Genomic DNA, 15,765 nt, shown 5'->3' with positions numbered 1-15,765 from the left:
CTCGGAGCAGGGAGCCTGATCTGATGCAGGGCTCCATCCCAGGACCCCGGGATCATGACCTGAGCAGAAGGTAGACGCTTAACTGACTGAGCCACCCAGGTGCCCTGTTTTATTTTTTCCTTAAGTGACGATGCCGAGTCAAAAATCAGTAAAAGTTAGATTTGAGGAGGAATCAGTGAGAAGATAGAGCAGAGGCAGGTCCATAGTTGATTTAACAATGAAAGCTCCTTTTTTCCAGGACAAGTCATGGGCATCCTATTACTCTCTTGTTAACCTTATTCAGATTAAAAGCTGAAATGGGACAGTTAGATTTTTTGTTTCATTTTTCAGTATTCCATATTCATTGAATAACCAATAAAGTAATAAAGAAATTATATAGAACTTGGATATATAGTTTCTCTCATTATTTTCTCTTGAAAGTAACAACTCTGAAATGAGAGATAATTATATTTAAAATATATTTTAAAAAAATCATGGGAACTCTTCCTGAACCGTATTGATTCATCCAGCTCAGAAGAGGAAGGCAGGGATTCCCAAACTGCAAATTGTTTTGTAACAGGCTCCAATTTCCCTCTTTTTACTTCTTGTTTATTTTTATTTTTTTAAAGACTGGATTTTCTAAAATAAATAAGTAAATAAATAAAGAGGGATTGTCTTATTTTTAGTAGAATATAATGCAACCAAACCAAGACTCAAAGCAAATGGTATCTTATCTTCTGGAGTTAAGTGTTAATGATTCATTCTCTAGTGTGAAAGCTTTTTAAATAGAACTATGTCAAAATAGATTCCCTACATTCAGGTCCCAAAGTTCAGAGTCAGCACCAACTGAAATGTAAAAATAATAGAGAATGGACCCAGGCAACAAAGAATGTTGAGTTTATTACCAAGGAAAACCTTCTGAATTAAGGCAAATTTTTGTGGGAGTAGAATTTTAAAATGGCTCATCATCTTGATCTAAAACTGAGCCCAAGTCTTAATGAAATAGACACCTGATGCCATTTTTTCCTTTTTCAAAGGAAGAACATTTCATCAGATATATAACCGATAAATCATGATAAATCATGATTGAACATTTAGTTCATTTTTCTCCATGCATGAGACAGGAGTGGGGAGTGGTGGTGAGGTGAGGTGAGCATACACCTGACGTGGGAACCTATGACCAAATCCCTCCATCCCTTCCACGCCCAACCCACTCCATGACAGGTAGAGTTTCTACTGTGGAGAAATTGTGCAAAATGGTTCATTGAGATTCCTTCAAGGACGAAAGAGAGGGCAGAGGGTTTTGACAATTTAGATTATTTAGGAATCTCTAAATAGGTAGCCTAAATACCCTCATTATGTATTTCCTTCTCCCTTGTCCTCAGGTTGGTATCTTCACAAGTGTGAAGACTCCTAAGGGACAATAGCCAGGCCTAATTCTTAACATCTGTCCATCATCCCCTTCCTGCCTGAACCCCTGTGAAACTAAATTATGAATTATATTTCTCAATCTAGGGATAATTTATTATGAAGTATGTTACTAAGGAATAGGTGCCTTAAAATTTTTTTTGGCAAATAATTTAGTACATAGACTTATATAAAATATAAAAGGGACCACCATACCCAGGCCACACAATACAATTCACAAAATATATTCTGAATTTTGTAACAAGAAAATATATCACAAGGATGACAATTTGCCTACATTGCTTACCAAACCAAGCAAATTCTTTCTTCTCTCTTTTTAAAGCATTTATTTATTTATTTTTATTGGGGTATAATTGACACAAAACATTATATTAGTTTCAGGTGTACAACACAATGATTCAGTATTTGTGTATGTTGTGAAATGATCACCAAAATAATCATTAACATCCCTTACCACACATGGTTACAGAATTGTGTGTGTGATGAGGACTTTGGAGATTTACTTCCTTAGCAATTTTGAAATATGTATTACAGTATTAACTAGAGTCATCATGCTGTCCAACACATCCCATGACATTTATTTTAAAACTGGTAGTTTGTACCTTTTGACCTCCCCCACAGCCATTTTGCCCCCACCACCCTGCCTTTTGGCAACCACTAACCTGTATCTATGAGCTTGTTTTTTGCTTTGTTTTGCTTGTTTTGTTATTTAGATTCTACATATAAATGAGATCATAAGTATTTGTCTTTCTCTGTCTCACTACCTTAACATATGTCCTCAAAGACCATCCATGTTGTCACAAATGGCAAGATCCATTCTTTCTTACGCCTGAATAATATTCCATTGTTTATATATACCACATCTTCTCTATCCATTCATCCATGGATAGACACTTGAGTTTTTCCCACATTTTGGCTATTATGAATAATGCGGCAATAAACATAGGGCTGCATGTATCTTTTCAAATTAGTGTCTTCATTTTCTTTGGATAAATACCCAGAAGTGGGATGATTAGATCATATGGTAATTCTATTTTTAACTTTTTTGAGGAACTTTCTACTGTTTTCCACAGTGGCTACACCAGTTTGCATTCCCACCAACACTGCACAGGGTTCCTTTTTTTCTGCATCCTCGCCAATACCTGTTGTCTCTTGTTTTTTTGATACTAACCATCCTGACAGGTGTGAGGTGTTATTTCATCGTGGTTTTGATTTGCATTTCCCTGATGATGAGTTCTTTCTTCTCTTTTGGGTTCTCTTTTTATCAATGCCTCTCAGGGAATTATACTTGAATGTCTTAAAAATATTTTATTATTTATAGGGAACAAGAATTGTACTTGTCTCATTCTGTTTCTCATTCTTTTTTGTCATATCCTGATCTTACTTGGCTTATGGCTTTTGGCTGGATGTTTCCTCAGAGGTGTAATATTCTTTTAGGATGCTGGGTTCCTCTTTCCCAGAGCTCATTATCATCCTGGTTTTTAAAGCCTTTGGGCAAAGTTTAATTTTTTAATAAAGTGGTATTTTCTCAAATATGATGGTGTTATTGTAAAGGCAACAAAAGGGATAAGGGTAACTGTGGGCTGGGCATGTACATGTATTTCTCCATGTACACGAGCTTTTGTGCTCGTGTTTATGTGCCTGTATATGCCTGTGCTTTAGAGCTCCTGTCCATAGAAAATTAGTCTTGCTATGGAACACAGCTCATAGGAATGAGCTGCATAAATGAGAAAAATAAAATCTATAAAACGGCATAGAGTGAATAAGGAAAATGGTTAGTAGCTTAAAAAGGAAACATACTTTCAGAGTTTTTTTTTTCTACTCATAGGAGAACATTTTAAACACCCATCACCCCATCCCTAGATATAACTACTACTAATATTGGTCATGTTTCCTACAAGGAATTTTATATTCATATACCTACACATGTCAACTATATTTAACCTCCTGATCCACTGGCCTAATATGGGGCAATAATATTTTCCTATAAATAATCTTGTAAAGAACCTCTTTGTGCATGAAGTCTCTGTTCAAATTTTGGATTGTTTTCCTAGAATCAATCCTAAAAATTGTCATTACTGGGTCAGAAGGCAAAAAGCATTTGTAGCATTTTACCTTCCTGAAGGGCTGTTTAAATCTCTACTCCCACCAGATATTGAGAAACATGTTCTTAATTAGAATTTCTTTGATTATATGAACATCCTTCATATGTTAATTAGTCATTTAAATGTCTTCTTTGGTATTTTTATATTCATACTCTTTTTATGTGGAAGTCTTATGATTTTAATTATTATTTGTATGGCCTCTTTAATTACCAAGAATGTTAACATGTTGTAGCTTTTGTAACAGGTATTTGCTGCAAATATTTCCCCCAGCTTCTTACTTTATTTGTTTTTTTAAATTTATGAATGTTTGATCTTCATGTTTTAAAATATTATGTCCTGAAACCCTTTTATAATTATATTCAGAATTTCTATCATCCTTTTTAAGGATCACTTTTTAAGTGATCAAAGAGATATTAGTCTATTTTCTTCTAAATGGCTTGAGTTTTTACATGCTGGAGAATAGTGGTTTACAAGGCAGACCACTTACAATTGATTACTGGCTCCGACATTTGGTTGCCAAGTGGCCTTGGTTATCCTCTTCCAACCTTGGCTCCCTCATCTGTAAAACGAGGGTCATTACAGTACCATCACAAGGTGGTGTCATAAGGACTAAGGACAATAACTTCTGTAAAATATTTTTAACAGGGCTCAGTACATACTAAGACTCAATAAGTGGTAATTATTATAAATATTATTATTGATACTTAGTAAATGAAAAGACTTTAACATGCTTTTTCCCCAGATGGCTAAATGGCACTATTTATTGATGATCTTTCCTTTTCCCGTTATAGTCAAAGTGACTTGCCTATATTACATTCTCATATACTATAACACCTGTTTTTGGCTTTCCCATTTATTTCTCAGTATATTTATATGTATGTGCCATATATATATATATTTTTTTTCTTTAGATGAGGGAGAGGGAACAGAGAGAGGGGCAGAGGGAGAGAGAATCCCAAGCAGGCTCCATGCACTGCATAGAGCCCAGTGCAAGGCTCCACCCCATGAGATCATGACCTGAGCTGAAATCCAGAGTCAGGCACGTAACTGACTGAGCCACCCAGGTACCCCTGTGCCATACTGTTTAAAATACTATAGCTTTATAATATTTAACACTATTATATAGAAAGAGTATGCATTTAGGAAACATTTTTTTAACTATCATAATTATTTTATTTCTTTTCCCCACATGGATTTTAGAGTTATAATTAAAATTTTAATTGGATATTGTAATAAGAATACATAGCTACATCTCTAAATATACAACTTGATAAATACAGGAAAAATTTTACACATGGGACGCCTGGGTGGCTCAGTGGTATAGCGCCTACCTTTGGCCCAGGGCGAGATCCCAGGTCCTGGGATTGAGTCCCACATCGGGCTCCCGGCACGGAGCCTGCTTCTTCCTCTGCCTGTGTCTCTGCCTCTCACTCTGTCTTTCACGAATAAATAATAAAGTCTTTAAAAAAAAGTGTCTAAAAATTTTTACACATTATTAGTAATGTCACAGACATAATTTAAATGCTTTTTTTTTTTTTTTAAGATACTACAACACTTGAGTACATTTCCAAGATGAAATGGTGTTATTGGGATGCTGGGAATAAGAAGAGTAGAATGAGAATTCATTAGTGAATAAAATTCAGATTATAAATGCTTACTCAGTTTTTAAGGACATGTCCACAAGTAACATAGTCTATTATTTCATCAAATGGAAATGATAGTGGCCACTTACACTATGTAAGTGTGTTTAAACAGCATCCCTCACTGTCTGATATGATGCAGAAGAAAAGTATACAGACCACAGATTTTCCTTGGAACTACCGAGTATCCTACTACTAAGGGGGAAATGCTCTCTGATCTTTGTGTTTACCACTGCAGTGGCAGCATTTTTGTCAACAGTATCACTACATTTTAAACTGCTGAAGAAAGTTTTTGTGTGTTGTCATTTCAGCAATACACTTTTTTTTGCAATACACTTATTTTTAATAACACTGCTAAACATTTTGTTTTATGCTTCAGTTACTACAGGCATACATTCATGACAAGGATGCCATTATAATTTTCACCTACTAATGGAATGAATAGTTTTATGCTTTAACAATAACAATTTGGCTCCCAAATTATTTGCAGATGATAAATAACAGAATGTCTGTAAAGACTTCAATGTTCTTTAAGAAAGGGAGTCTTTTATTTCTATGATGATGGGACTCAGGTGTTTTGACAGAATGATTGCCAGAGTGTGAGAGAGAAAAGGGACACCTCTTCCAAAGGGTAGTAAATCAATTAAATAGGACATTAAAGAACAATTTGCATAGGACAATAGTCAATATAAAGGAACACCACAGAATGTGTTATAAAGATCCTAACTTCATTCTTTATAGTTCCTGCTGTCAAAGTTAGGAGGTGCAGAAAGTACCATCTAGAAGGACTCCTTTAGAGAAGACTTGACAGCCCTGTTGGGGGAGAATTCTAGAAAGACTTAGAGATACTTTTTTTTTTTTTTTTTTAAGATTTTATTTATTTGACGGAGAGAGAGCACAAGCAGAGGGAGTGGCAGAAGCAGGCTTCCCACTGAGCAGGGAGCCTGACATAGGGCTCGATCCTAAGACCCTGGGATCATGACCTGAGCTAAAGGCAGACGATTAACCGACTGAGCCACACAGGCACCCCAAAACTTAGTGATACTTGATGGGGTTTCCAGAATCTGATCAAGGAGTGCTTCTGTTGTTGCCTTCTTTTTAAAAATTATAAAAAGTTTCAGGCATTCAAAGACACATAGAGAAGAATATAACAATATTATATATTCACACTCAGTTCAGGTAATCAAGTATTATACATATAATTGAATGGTATTTTCTTTTTCCTAATGAGGAATCTATCATTGAAAATATAGGGCTTGCATGTCCTAAAATCTCCTTTTCCAAAGTTCTTTCCATCTAATATGTTCATTTTTCCTTTGTTGCCATTGGGTGCCAAATGGATATAACTGGCAAAATGCTCTAGATACAAATTACCTGAGCTAAAAGATGGTTGATGATTAGCAAATGTGTAAAGTGATTCTAAACAGAAGGGCTAGATTGTTAACATTTTAATTCACTTGAAACTAATTAACAACTGTCCTGGACACCAACTGTCCTGGACACCAACTCTCAAGGCTCCTTGACTTCTCTTTTTGAGAAAAATGCTTTTCTAAACCTAATAAGAGTAGAGGGAAAGAACCACGAGTTACCTGTCAACACTGAGAGCGCAGAGATTGAGGACGGTGATCCCCACCGAGGACTTTTGCAAAAAGGGGAACAGTTTGCAAAGAAATACGCCAAAGTCATTGTGATCAAAAGGCCAGCGCCCCGCCAGAAGCTGAAAAAAGGAGACATTGTGGTAAGAAACAACAGAGCTGGCATGGAATACATGGACACTTAAAATTCTAATTATCTTCTGAACTTCTAACTTGTTCATTATACTTTCCAGTTAGCATGGCAGCAATACAGCATTATTATCATTTTTAAAAATATTTTAAAGCCTTAGCAATTTTTTTTTAATCTGGAAAAATGTAAAGAATGATAAATATACTAACAGAAGAGATGAACCTTTGATCTTATGTGAAGTAGTGATACTGCCTACTTTTCAGAGAGCAGCAAAGGTTAGGGTTGGGGTGACAGCTTGACAGAGACACAGCAGTCATCTCTTATCTATTTTTACTAAACCATGAATAAAGCTAACTTTCAAGTAGCAGCATCAGAGGATTATATTATCTCCTGACAAGCAGCACAGGCTCTGAATGCGAGGTTATGATGAATCCTGGAAAAAGGAAGTGGTTTAGGAATGCACTGACTTAGGTGCTGAACATCCTAATTTTGAACTTAGCTTTTCCTCTGTGCATATGGGGCTGACTGCTTCACCAGGCGTGTCCTAAGTGGCCTTTCTTTATTTAGACTTAAACTTCCCTTTATCATACAGAAACATGGTTACTGTGTTCTGTTTGTAGCATTTGCAGGAAAATCTAGTCTTCCATGTTGATGATTTATAACCTTTACTGGAAGGAATGGATGGATACCCTCTAGTGGCTCCAGTAAGTAGCAGGAACACAAAGACCCCTGTGAGTTGCTGATATTTATCTAATTAGGTATTATACCTGGAGCATGGGCTTAAATAATAGCTCAGCTACCTAAAAGGGACATCCGTGCTGAATTCATAATGCCCTTTCAAGAGTAAAAATGGTATTGATTTCCTTTCTAAGTTTTGCTTAGTGACGAATTGAAACCTATTCCACTCAATAGGAAACACTATCCAACTAACTTGATGAACCTGTCTTTTTTTTCTTCTTCTGCAAAGTACCTATTGCCTGAGTAGATCTGAGTTGAGCTTTGAATTTCTGTTCTGACCTATCTAAAAGATTATGTGAGGTTTAATTTCATGGCTAATGTGGTCATCAACATAATACTCATTTTGAGAATTTAGTAGTGTAGGGCTCTCTAAAATTCTATTTTTATGGCTAAGACCTTGTATGGTTTATTTCAGAAATTCTCTTTGTAGTCTTCAGACATATTTCCCTTTGTTTTTTAAAAAAATGTTTACATTTAAATTCAATTTAATTAACATATAATGTATTATTCATTTCAGGGGTAGAATTTAGTGATTCATCAGCTGCAGACAAGATCCAGTGCTCATTCCAAGTGCTGTCTTTAATGCCGATCAGGCAATAACCCAATTCCTTACCCACCTCTCCTTTAGCAGCTTTCAGTTTGTTTCCTGTATATTTCCCATTCTTTTAAATAGTTTTCTGAAAGGACCTTTGAATTGAGGAATCCAGTTCTGCCTCTCATCTCTCTTTTTTTTTCCTTTGCACTCTGACGAGTCTTGGTTAGTATCTCCTCATAATTTCTGCATAAACTTTTGTCCAAGGACAATTGGTGGGTTTTTCACAGGAACCCTGCACTAAACTCCTGACAATTTTCATGAAACTAACAAATAATGATACCACTGCTGATTGCTGGTTGTTAATGCTTGATGCAAGTAAAGATATAAAACACTATTTCTGAGATGAATATCCCTCCATAAAGAGAAGAAAACCTGAAAACTACTTTTTATAGAATGAGAATTTAGTATTTTGTCCCACAAATGTAAGTTTCACAGAGAGGTGAATAAAATGCCTAAGGATTGTTGCAAGATATGCTTTGGAATGATTGAGCTGTTACAGTTGGTTCATTTCAGAAACAGAGGATCCTGAAATCCATGTGGATGGATTTCCTAATTCACACATACAATAATGAGAAAAAAAGATGTTTATTGCTTAATAAGGGAGACTCTGAAGTCTTATGAGGGTATAAATGACAAATGCTAAGAAAAATGATCCAGAAAAAACCACAACTGAGCATCTATTGTTTCAGGCCTTTCCAATTGCAATTGAATTTTTTTTTTCCTTTTTCATGCTTGCCAAAGCTTTCAACTAAGGTTAGATGTAGAGGAAGGACTAAAGGGAAAGATATCATAGAATTGGTGGGCACCAAAAAGATATTATGTAGAGTTTTGTTATTTTTTGACATAAGTAGAGTTTTGTTATTTTTCCTTTCCCCAGGAGCACGCATTGATTCTTCTTGGGAATTAAAGACAAAGGGAAAGGAAAGAAATCACTGGAGGGGCGTACCTGGGTGGCTCAGTTGGGGTTTTGAGATAAAGCCCTCAGTGGGGCTCCATACTCAGCACAGTCTACTTGAGATTCTCTCTCCTTGTCCCCTCTGCCCCTCCCACTGCTTGTATTCTCTGTTGCAAGTAAACAAATAAATCTTAAAAAAATAAAAAAATAAATCATTGGAGGAAATTTCTGGACAATCACAGTGAGACATTTCCAATCTATCCTCTTTATTTTGAAAGGATATATGGATAGTAACTGTCCTAATGCAGCCGGGGGAAATTAGGCCACTGCCTGGGGTAACTTCTTCCTAGCTCCCATCCAATCTCAGGTAGGTCCTGCTTGCTAATCTCTTTCTTCATAGAACCAGTGTAGGAGTAATTTTATATTCCAAGTCTCAGCATACTCCGTTTTAGCAATAAAACATATACAAAAGAAAGAGGGAATCAAAGAGGCATAGAGTGTTCACCTGTTTTTCTTTTATTTAGAAGAGATATTTTAGAACTTCTGAAAGACTACTGGGAATTCATCCTTTCTGTTCTTTACTAGCACTTAAAATTGAAAACAGTATTTAAAATGGTAAAAAATTAAGCTGTATAAAAACATATAATGAAAAGCAAATCTCCCTTCCAATCAAGGCCCCTAAACTCTCTTCCCAAAGGCAACCATTGTTAATTGTTAAATGTTTTCTTCCAGAAAACTTCCTTTGTACATAAAAGCATATGCCCTTAAAAAAAGTGGGAACATATGGAAATAATACCTTTTAACAGTCTTTTATGATCTTTTTTGCCTAGAGTACTTTTCTGGTAAGCAGTTCTAATGCCTAATTAAAAGGTTTTGATTTTTAAAGGCACATCAATGAAAGAATTTAGGCTGGCATAGGAAAAAATAAGGAGCTGTACAGGATAAATCTAGACCACAGCAAAGGAACTAGTTGATTTCATTAATGTTAACAAGCTACTATCAATTCAGTGAAAGAAAAACCAAACTACTCTGACAAACTGACAAGTTGGAATGGTTCAAAGGGTTAATCAGGCACCAGGTAATCATAGCTTCTTTTTGCCATAGAAGGCCCTATGCTATTATGAACCCTCATATTTATAACTTCCAAGGACATCACATGGTCCCTAGTACACAGTAGGTATTGAAAGAATTAATGATCCCAACTCATTAATTCAGGAAAATATTCTCATTTTGTGAATCATATACTGCCAATTTTGCCCTGAAAACACATTCATCTTGAAATTTACTTCTTATTTAAAAGTTGTTCATCAGTATCCCAGAGCAGTATTCCCATTTCCTATGTTGAAAGAAACCATGCACCTGCCAGTGGGTCATTTGACACAGTGAGAGAATACTGTTCTATTTAAGACGTCAGGTTAAAGAGGAGATGCCACACTCTTTGCTGTGAGACAGTCCAGCCTGGTAAGAACCACAGAGCGGACACTTGGCCATGATGCATGTTCTGTGGCCTAATCACATTCTCAAGTGGCTACAAGGAACAACACAGACTGCTTGCTGAGGCAGGAGAAGGCGATCTGCAGAGTACGGATTTTACTGAAGGATACTTTCCTTGATTCTAGACTAGGGGATTTCTCTATAGTTGAAATATAGTTCCTGATCATCACCTGAAAACTATGGTACCTCTAAATGGCAGAAATTAATGTAGAAATTATGTATGTGTGTGGCTGGTTTGGATTATGTCCAAACCAATATAAAATTGACAGGCTGCATTTTTTCACCTGTCAAGAGCAGAGTTAGTTACCTAAGGACTTTGTACTGCAGGGAACATTCATAAGCAACCTGTGTTTAGAATGACTGGATCCCAAAGCAGGATCTCTGACCACCACTATGTTTAGTACAAAGCAATGTCTACTTTTTGGAACCTTTCAGATATGTGCAGTGTACCTGGTTATGTCAGTTTTCTGGAACATAACAACCAGAAATAAGCAAAAATGTAATGAGCCAATCGTTGATGTAAAATTTCTGCCCCCAAGCTCATGTACTTTACTTAATGGGCAAACTACCTTAGTCTTCATCGCAGGATGACTTACTCTAACTTTACACCCAATGCTATAAAGTTGGGCCTTTAATTGTTTTTTTGGCCCGGTATACATCTGAAGCTGCTTGTTACTAGGAACCCTCCAGAGTCATAGCTCTCAGTCTTGCCTGTACATTGGAATGATTTAGGGAGCTTTTAAGAATCCCAGTCCCTGGGCCATGCCCCTACACTAGTACTTTTCATCTTGGGGCAATTTTGCTCCCAAGAGGACATTTCTCCAAATGCTTGGAGACATTTTTGGTTATTACATTTGGGTTAGGGGACAGAAGCTCTTAATGTCTAGCGGGTGGAGAGCAGGCCTCCCCAGTGAATAATTAGCAGCCCAGAATGTCTATAGCACTAAGGTTGAAAACCCTATAAGCCAGAATCTTTGGGGCTGGGATCCAAGCCTCACTAGTTTTTAAAGCTCTCAGGTGATTCCAAGGTACAGCCAAGGTTGAGAATCATTGCTCCATTGTTGTGGTTCTCAAGCTTTCCCAGCATCAGAATCACACGGAGGGTTCATGGAGCCAGATTGCTGGGCTACACTCCCAGAGTTTCTGATTTAGTAGATCTGAGGTGGGGGCTGTGAATTTATTTTATTATTGTATTAATTTTATTTATTTATCAAAGTAGAGTTTACACACAGCATTTGCATTTATAGGGAGTTCCCAGGTGATGCGGACAATGCTGGCTCATCAACTGTACCTGGAGAACCGCTGCTCTAGAAGCACCATGATCAACAAAATATGATAGCTGACAACCAGATAGTGCAGGAGGAGCAGAAATAGTGTGAAATATAGACATATGAAATAAAAAATCATAGTAGTTTAGGGCCTGCATCCCACAACCCCCTCGCCCCAGTAGTCCCTAAAGTCATCAGTACAGAAAAGTATAGTTAGATACTGGTTGACTTCACTGTTATGCAAGACCCAAATGTTATAGCCTAATGTGTCAGGCCTCACCAGCATGGCAGTACAGAACAAGACTGTTTTTCTCCCTAAATTCAACTTAGGTTGTGAACTCAGAAGACTAAGGTTGAAGTTACTATGTGACCTTGGGTAAATCTGTCTCATTTCTTTATTTGTTAAGTGGGGTGGTTCTCATACCTCCAACAATGGTATGATGACATTCTGGGGGGTTCAATCAGGAAAATGCATATGAAAGAGCTCTGCACACTGAATCTGTCCCACACAAGCATTAGTTATTTTGAACTGCTATAATTTGTAGTCATAAATGGAAATGTACCATTTATGTACAGCTTAAGGAAAATAAGATAATAGGAATGAATTTATCCCTCTTTATCTATTCCAGATGTCATCTTCTGCCATTTAATGCTATTACTTGGACATTACTTTTGTTATTGTCATGGCATCTTAATAATGGGATAAATAAAACCAGTGGCACATTTTTTGTGTGTGCTAATTTTCCTTCCAGCCCATCCGGTGCGGCTGAGGGATTCTTTTCCTTCCTTCATGCCACTCCACCCATCCTAGACAGGAATGAGGGATTTATGAATACAGTCTATAGTAGCTGTAAATCTCAGATTAAATGTTCTCCTCACCTCAACATTAATTATGGTAGTGTCACTTGGAATTGAAGATGATGGAACGGGTACCACTGTTCAAAAAGTGGGGTTCTAAGATTTTCTTTCTTGCTGACAGAAGGGCTGGGATGTAGAAGTTGAATAGTCAAATCAGTAGTAAACAAGAACAACTTCCAAAAGCACACATTGAGTTAATTATCATGCCTGTGATGCCCAGGACAGGCAGTTAATGAGAACATGCTCTCTGGCTATTGCAGATCTCAGATAGGATACAATAAAATAAATCACTGTGCGTGACTGAGAATGGATTTTGCTTTTATGTTTTAATTGCTTCAGGATTGAGGCAGAGTTTTAATAGAGATAAATGAAGTAAAAACCATGGCTTCTACTCTAGCCACACACATTTTCCTTCGACAGGCTCCTCTTGTCTCCTGACCAGCCCCAAATTTGGAGTGTATGACAAAAGGCAGAGCAGAAGCAGCAACCCCATAAATATTCTCAATTCTGGTACTGGGTGCCCTCAGTGACCCAGGGGGATGGAGAAGCACTTCTTTTTATTAAATCAAGTGGCTTGGCATGGCAGTTAATAGCTCTGCTATGTTTCTGTGTGATCTTGGCATGTTGATTAACCTCATTGCTTTTCAGTCCCCTCCTCCAGGAAATGAAGGCAGCTACCTCAGAGCAACAGATGAGAATAATCCTTCCAAACAGAAGGATTAGCAGAAGTAAGCATCTGGAAGAGTGAGCTATGTGTACAGCCTGTTGTTATCAGTCTCTACTTTTTGTCCTATTTTTCCATGAGAATGTGAAGGATGATCCCCCAGGTCAGGAGGTACAGGGCAGTAGAAGATGGCACAAACAATGAAAGGCCTCATTCCCAAGGAAATTGCTACCTGGAAGATGGATGACAGAACAGTTCCTAAAGAAGTTATAAGCAACGTACCACAGGAGTCAAAAGAAGGAGAGTGTGGTATGGTACAATGGCAAAGAGCATAGGATCCAGAATCACAGATGTCCATTGGCATAACTTAGACAGGTTAGCTGTACCTAAGAGAAAACTGGAGATGAAAAGAAACTCTATATCATATGGTGGATGCGGGTCTGAAGTGAATTAATCCATGCAAAGCACTTAGAACAGGGCCTAGCCCATCACAGACCTAAGTGTTAGCTCCTGTGGGGCACTGAACTCCCATGGGAAACATGGGATTGTTGCTACTTCTCGCTGTCTGTAGCTTACACTTTTGAATATTCAGTGTTTCAGTTTTTGCTTAGCTCTTAACTTTTTAAAATCTGAAATATATAGCTGTTAATAACAACCAAGTGGAGGACAGGGGGAAAAAAAGAGTAAAATAATTTTTGAAACCAGTGATCCAAAGCCAAGAAGGTTTCTTCCTTAGAAGAAAGATGGTTCACCCAAGATATGGGCTTATTATCCTCAACAGTCTCACTAACCTGAAGGCTGGGAATGGAAAACAACGTGTCTTTGGAGTAACTCTGTTTGCTGTAAGGATGCCAATCTAGAAGAAGGGTACCCGAGACTTTTTATTTTGCATGCATGAAACCAAAGGATCATTGAATGGAGAAGAAACATTAGAAGAACTCAATATTAAAATAACCAGGTCAGTGCCAAATATACATGTCAATACTTTAAGATTTCATTCCTAACAGAGAGAAGATCTATGTTGGAAAAATGAACCCTGGCTTTTCCCAGATGGAGAAAAGACTTTATATGTGTCATGACTGGAGACTTATATTTTCTTGTAACAAAGTGCAAGCATAGTTAATCAGAGAAAATAAGTGGTCTGACCTGGACACACAATAAGGCCCAAAACCTAATGAAAAAGTCTTATTGTTTCTTTTAATCAGCAGTTTATGGTAGTACATGCTGGTACTTATTCAAAAGAAACCTGTAGGCAAAACCAAAGCAGAACAAAGCAAAACAAAACAAACTGGTAGAAATTCCCCACATATAGATTTAGGGAGTAGCTACAAAAGACTTATCAAGAATTGTGATAAGTAGGCAAAAGGGAAATCCAATAGCATATTAGAAGGCATGCCACTTATTTAATGATTTAATACACAAAATCTTAAGAACTGGAGTTAGTTCCTCACTGTGAAGTATGTCATGAGGTCATAGGAAATTAATCATCCTATGTGTAATTATATAAAAAATAGTGAAAGGGAATAAATTGGAAAGGAGAAAAAAATGAGTGGGAAATATCAGAAAGGGAGACAGAATATGAAAGACTCCTAACTCTGGGAAACGAACTAGGGGTGGTGGAAGGGGAGGTGGGCGGGGGGTGGGGGTGACTGGGTGATGGGCACTGAGGTGGGCACTAAGGGGGGGGCACTTGATGGGATGAGCCCTGGGTGTTATTCTATATGTTGGCAAATTGAACACCAATAAAAAATAAATTTATATATAAAAAAAGAAACAATGACCCAACCAAGAAATGGTAGGCAGCATAAAGAAATGGTCCTGTATGTGTCTTGGTGGGGGAGGGGAGAATATAATTGATGCCGAAGCTGATGTATTATAGAACATAAGGTTGAGGTGATTTTGAATATTTAATAATAGAAAGTCATTAGACACTAAAACTTCAAGATTTCCAATAGTTGAGACATAAATTGAAATAAACAGACCTGATGTCTGAATTACCAGTCATGTAATGATACTTCACCTAAGAATGACATGCATTTTAACAATTTACCATGAAAGTTTTAGACTGGCTATCTTTTGGGGAAGTGCTATGTATGGTATACAGAGTATTAAAACCACAGAAGTTATAATTAATGGAAAGAGAGAAGAGTGGAACATCTTAAGGGGGAAGTTGGAAATCCTGACCTCCAGCTCCAGTCCTACCAGAAATCTTTGGGCCTTGCTTTCCTTCTCTAGTTCTGGCCCAGCATTTCTTATCTCTAAATTCTTTGCCAGCTCATAAATTACGTGATTTTTTTTTTCACATCAGAACTCCAGTCTATAACTGGTTTCTCTGAAACTATTATCAACTCCAATTATCCCTGATCTTACCTCAAT

At 37.1% G+C, this 15,765-nt stretch overlaps 1 protein-coding gene across 1 annotated transcript in view; it reads right to left on the bottom strand.

The window, feature by feature from the left end:
- EDNRA (endothelin receptor type A) overlaps positions 1-15,765 on the bottom strand; it is a 56,348-nt gene that overhangs the window by 18,581 nt on the left and 22,002 nt on the right. Inside the window, exon 3 of the mRNA XM_072724784.1 lies at positions 6,742-6,869. Within this exon, the coding sequence (XP_072580885.1) occupies positions 6,742-6,869 (128 nt within the window). The remainder of the gene's footprint in view (positions 1-6,741; positions 6,870-15,765) is intronic.

Source organism: Vulpes vulpes, chromosome 10, assembly GCF_048418805.1.
Source record: "Vulpes vulpes isolate BD-2025 chromosome 10, VulVul3, whole genome shotgun sequence".
NCBI lineage: Eukaryota > Metazoa > Chordata > Mammalia > Carnivora > Canidae > Vulpes > Vulpes vulpes.
The sequence above is the reverse complement of the archived record's forward strand: the minus strand, read 5'-3'. Positions and strand labels throughout refer to the sequence as shown.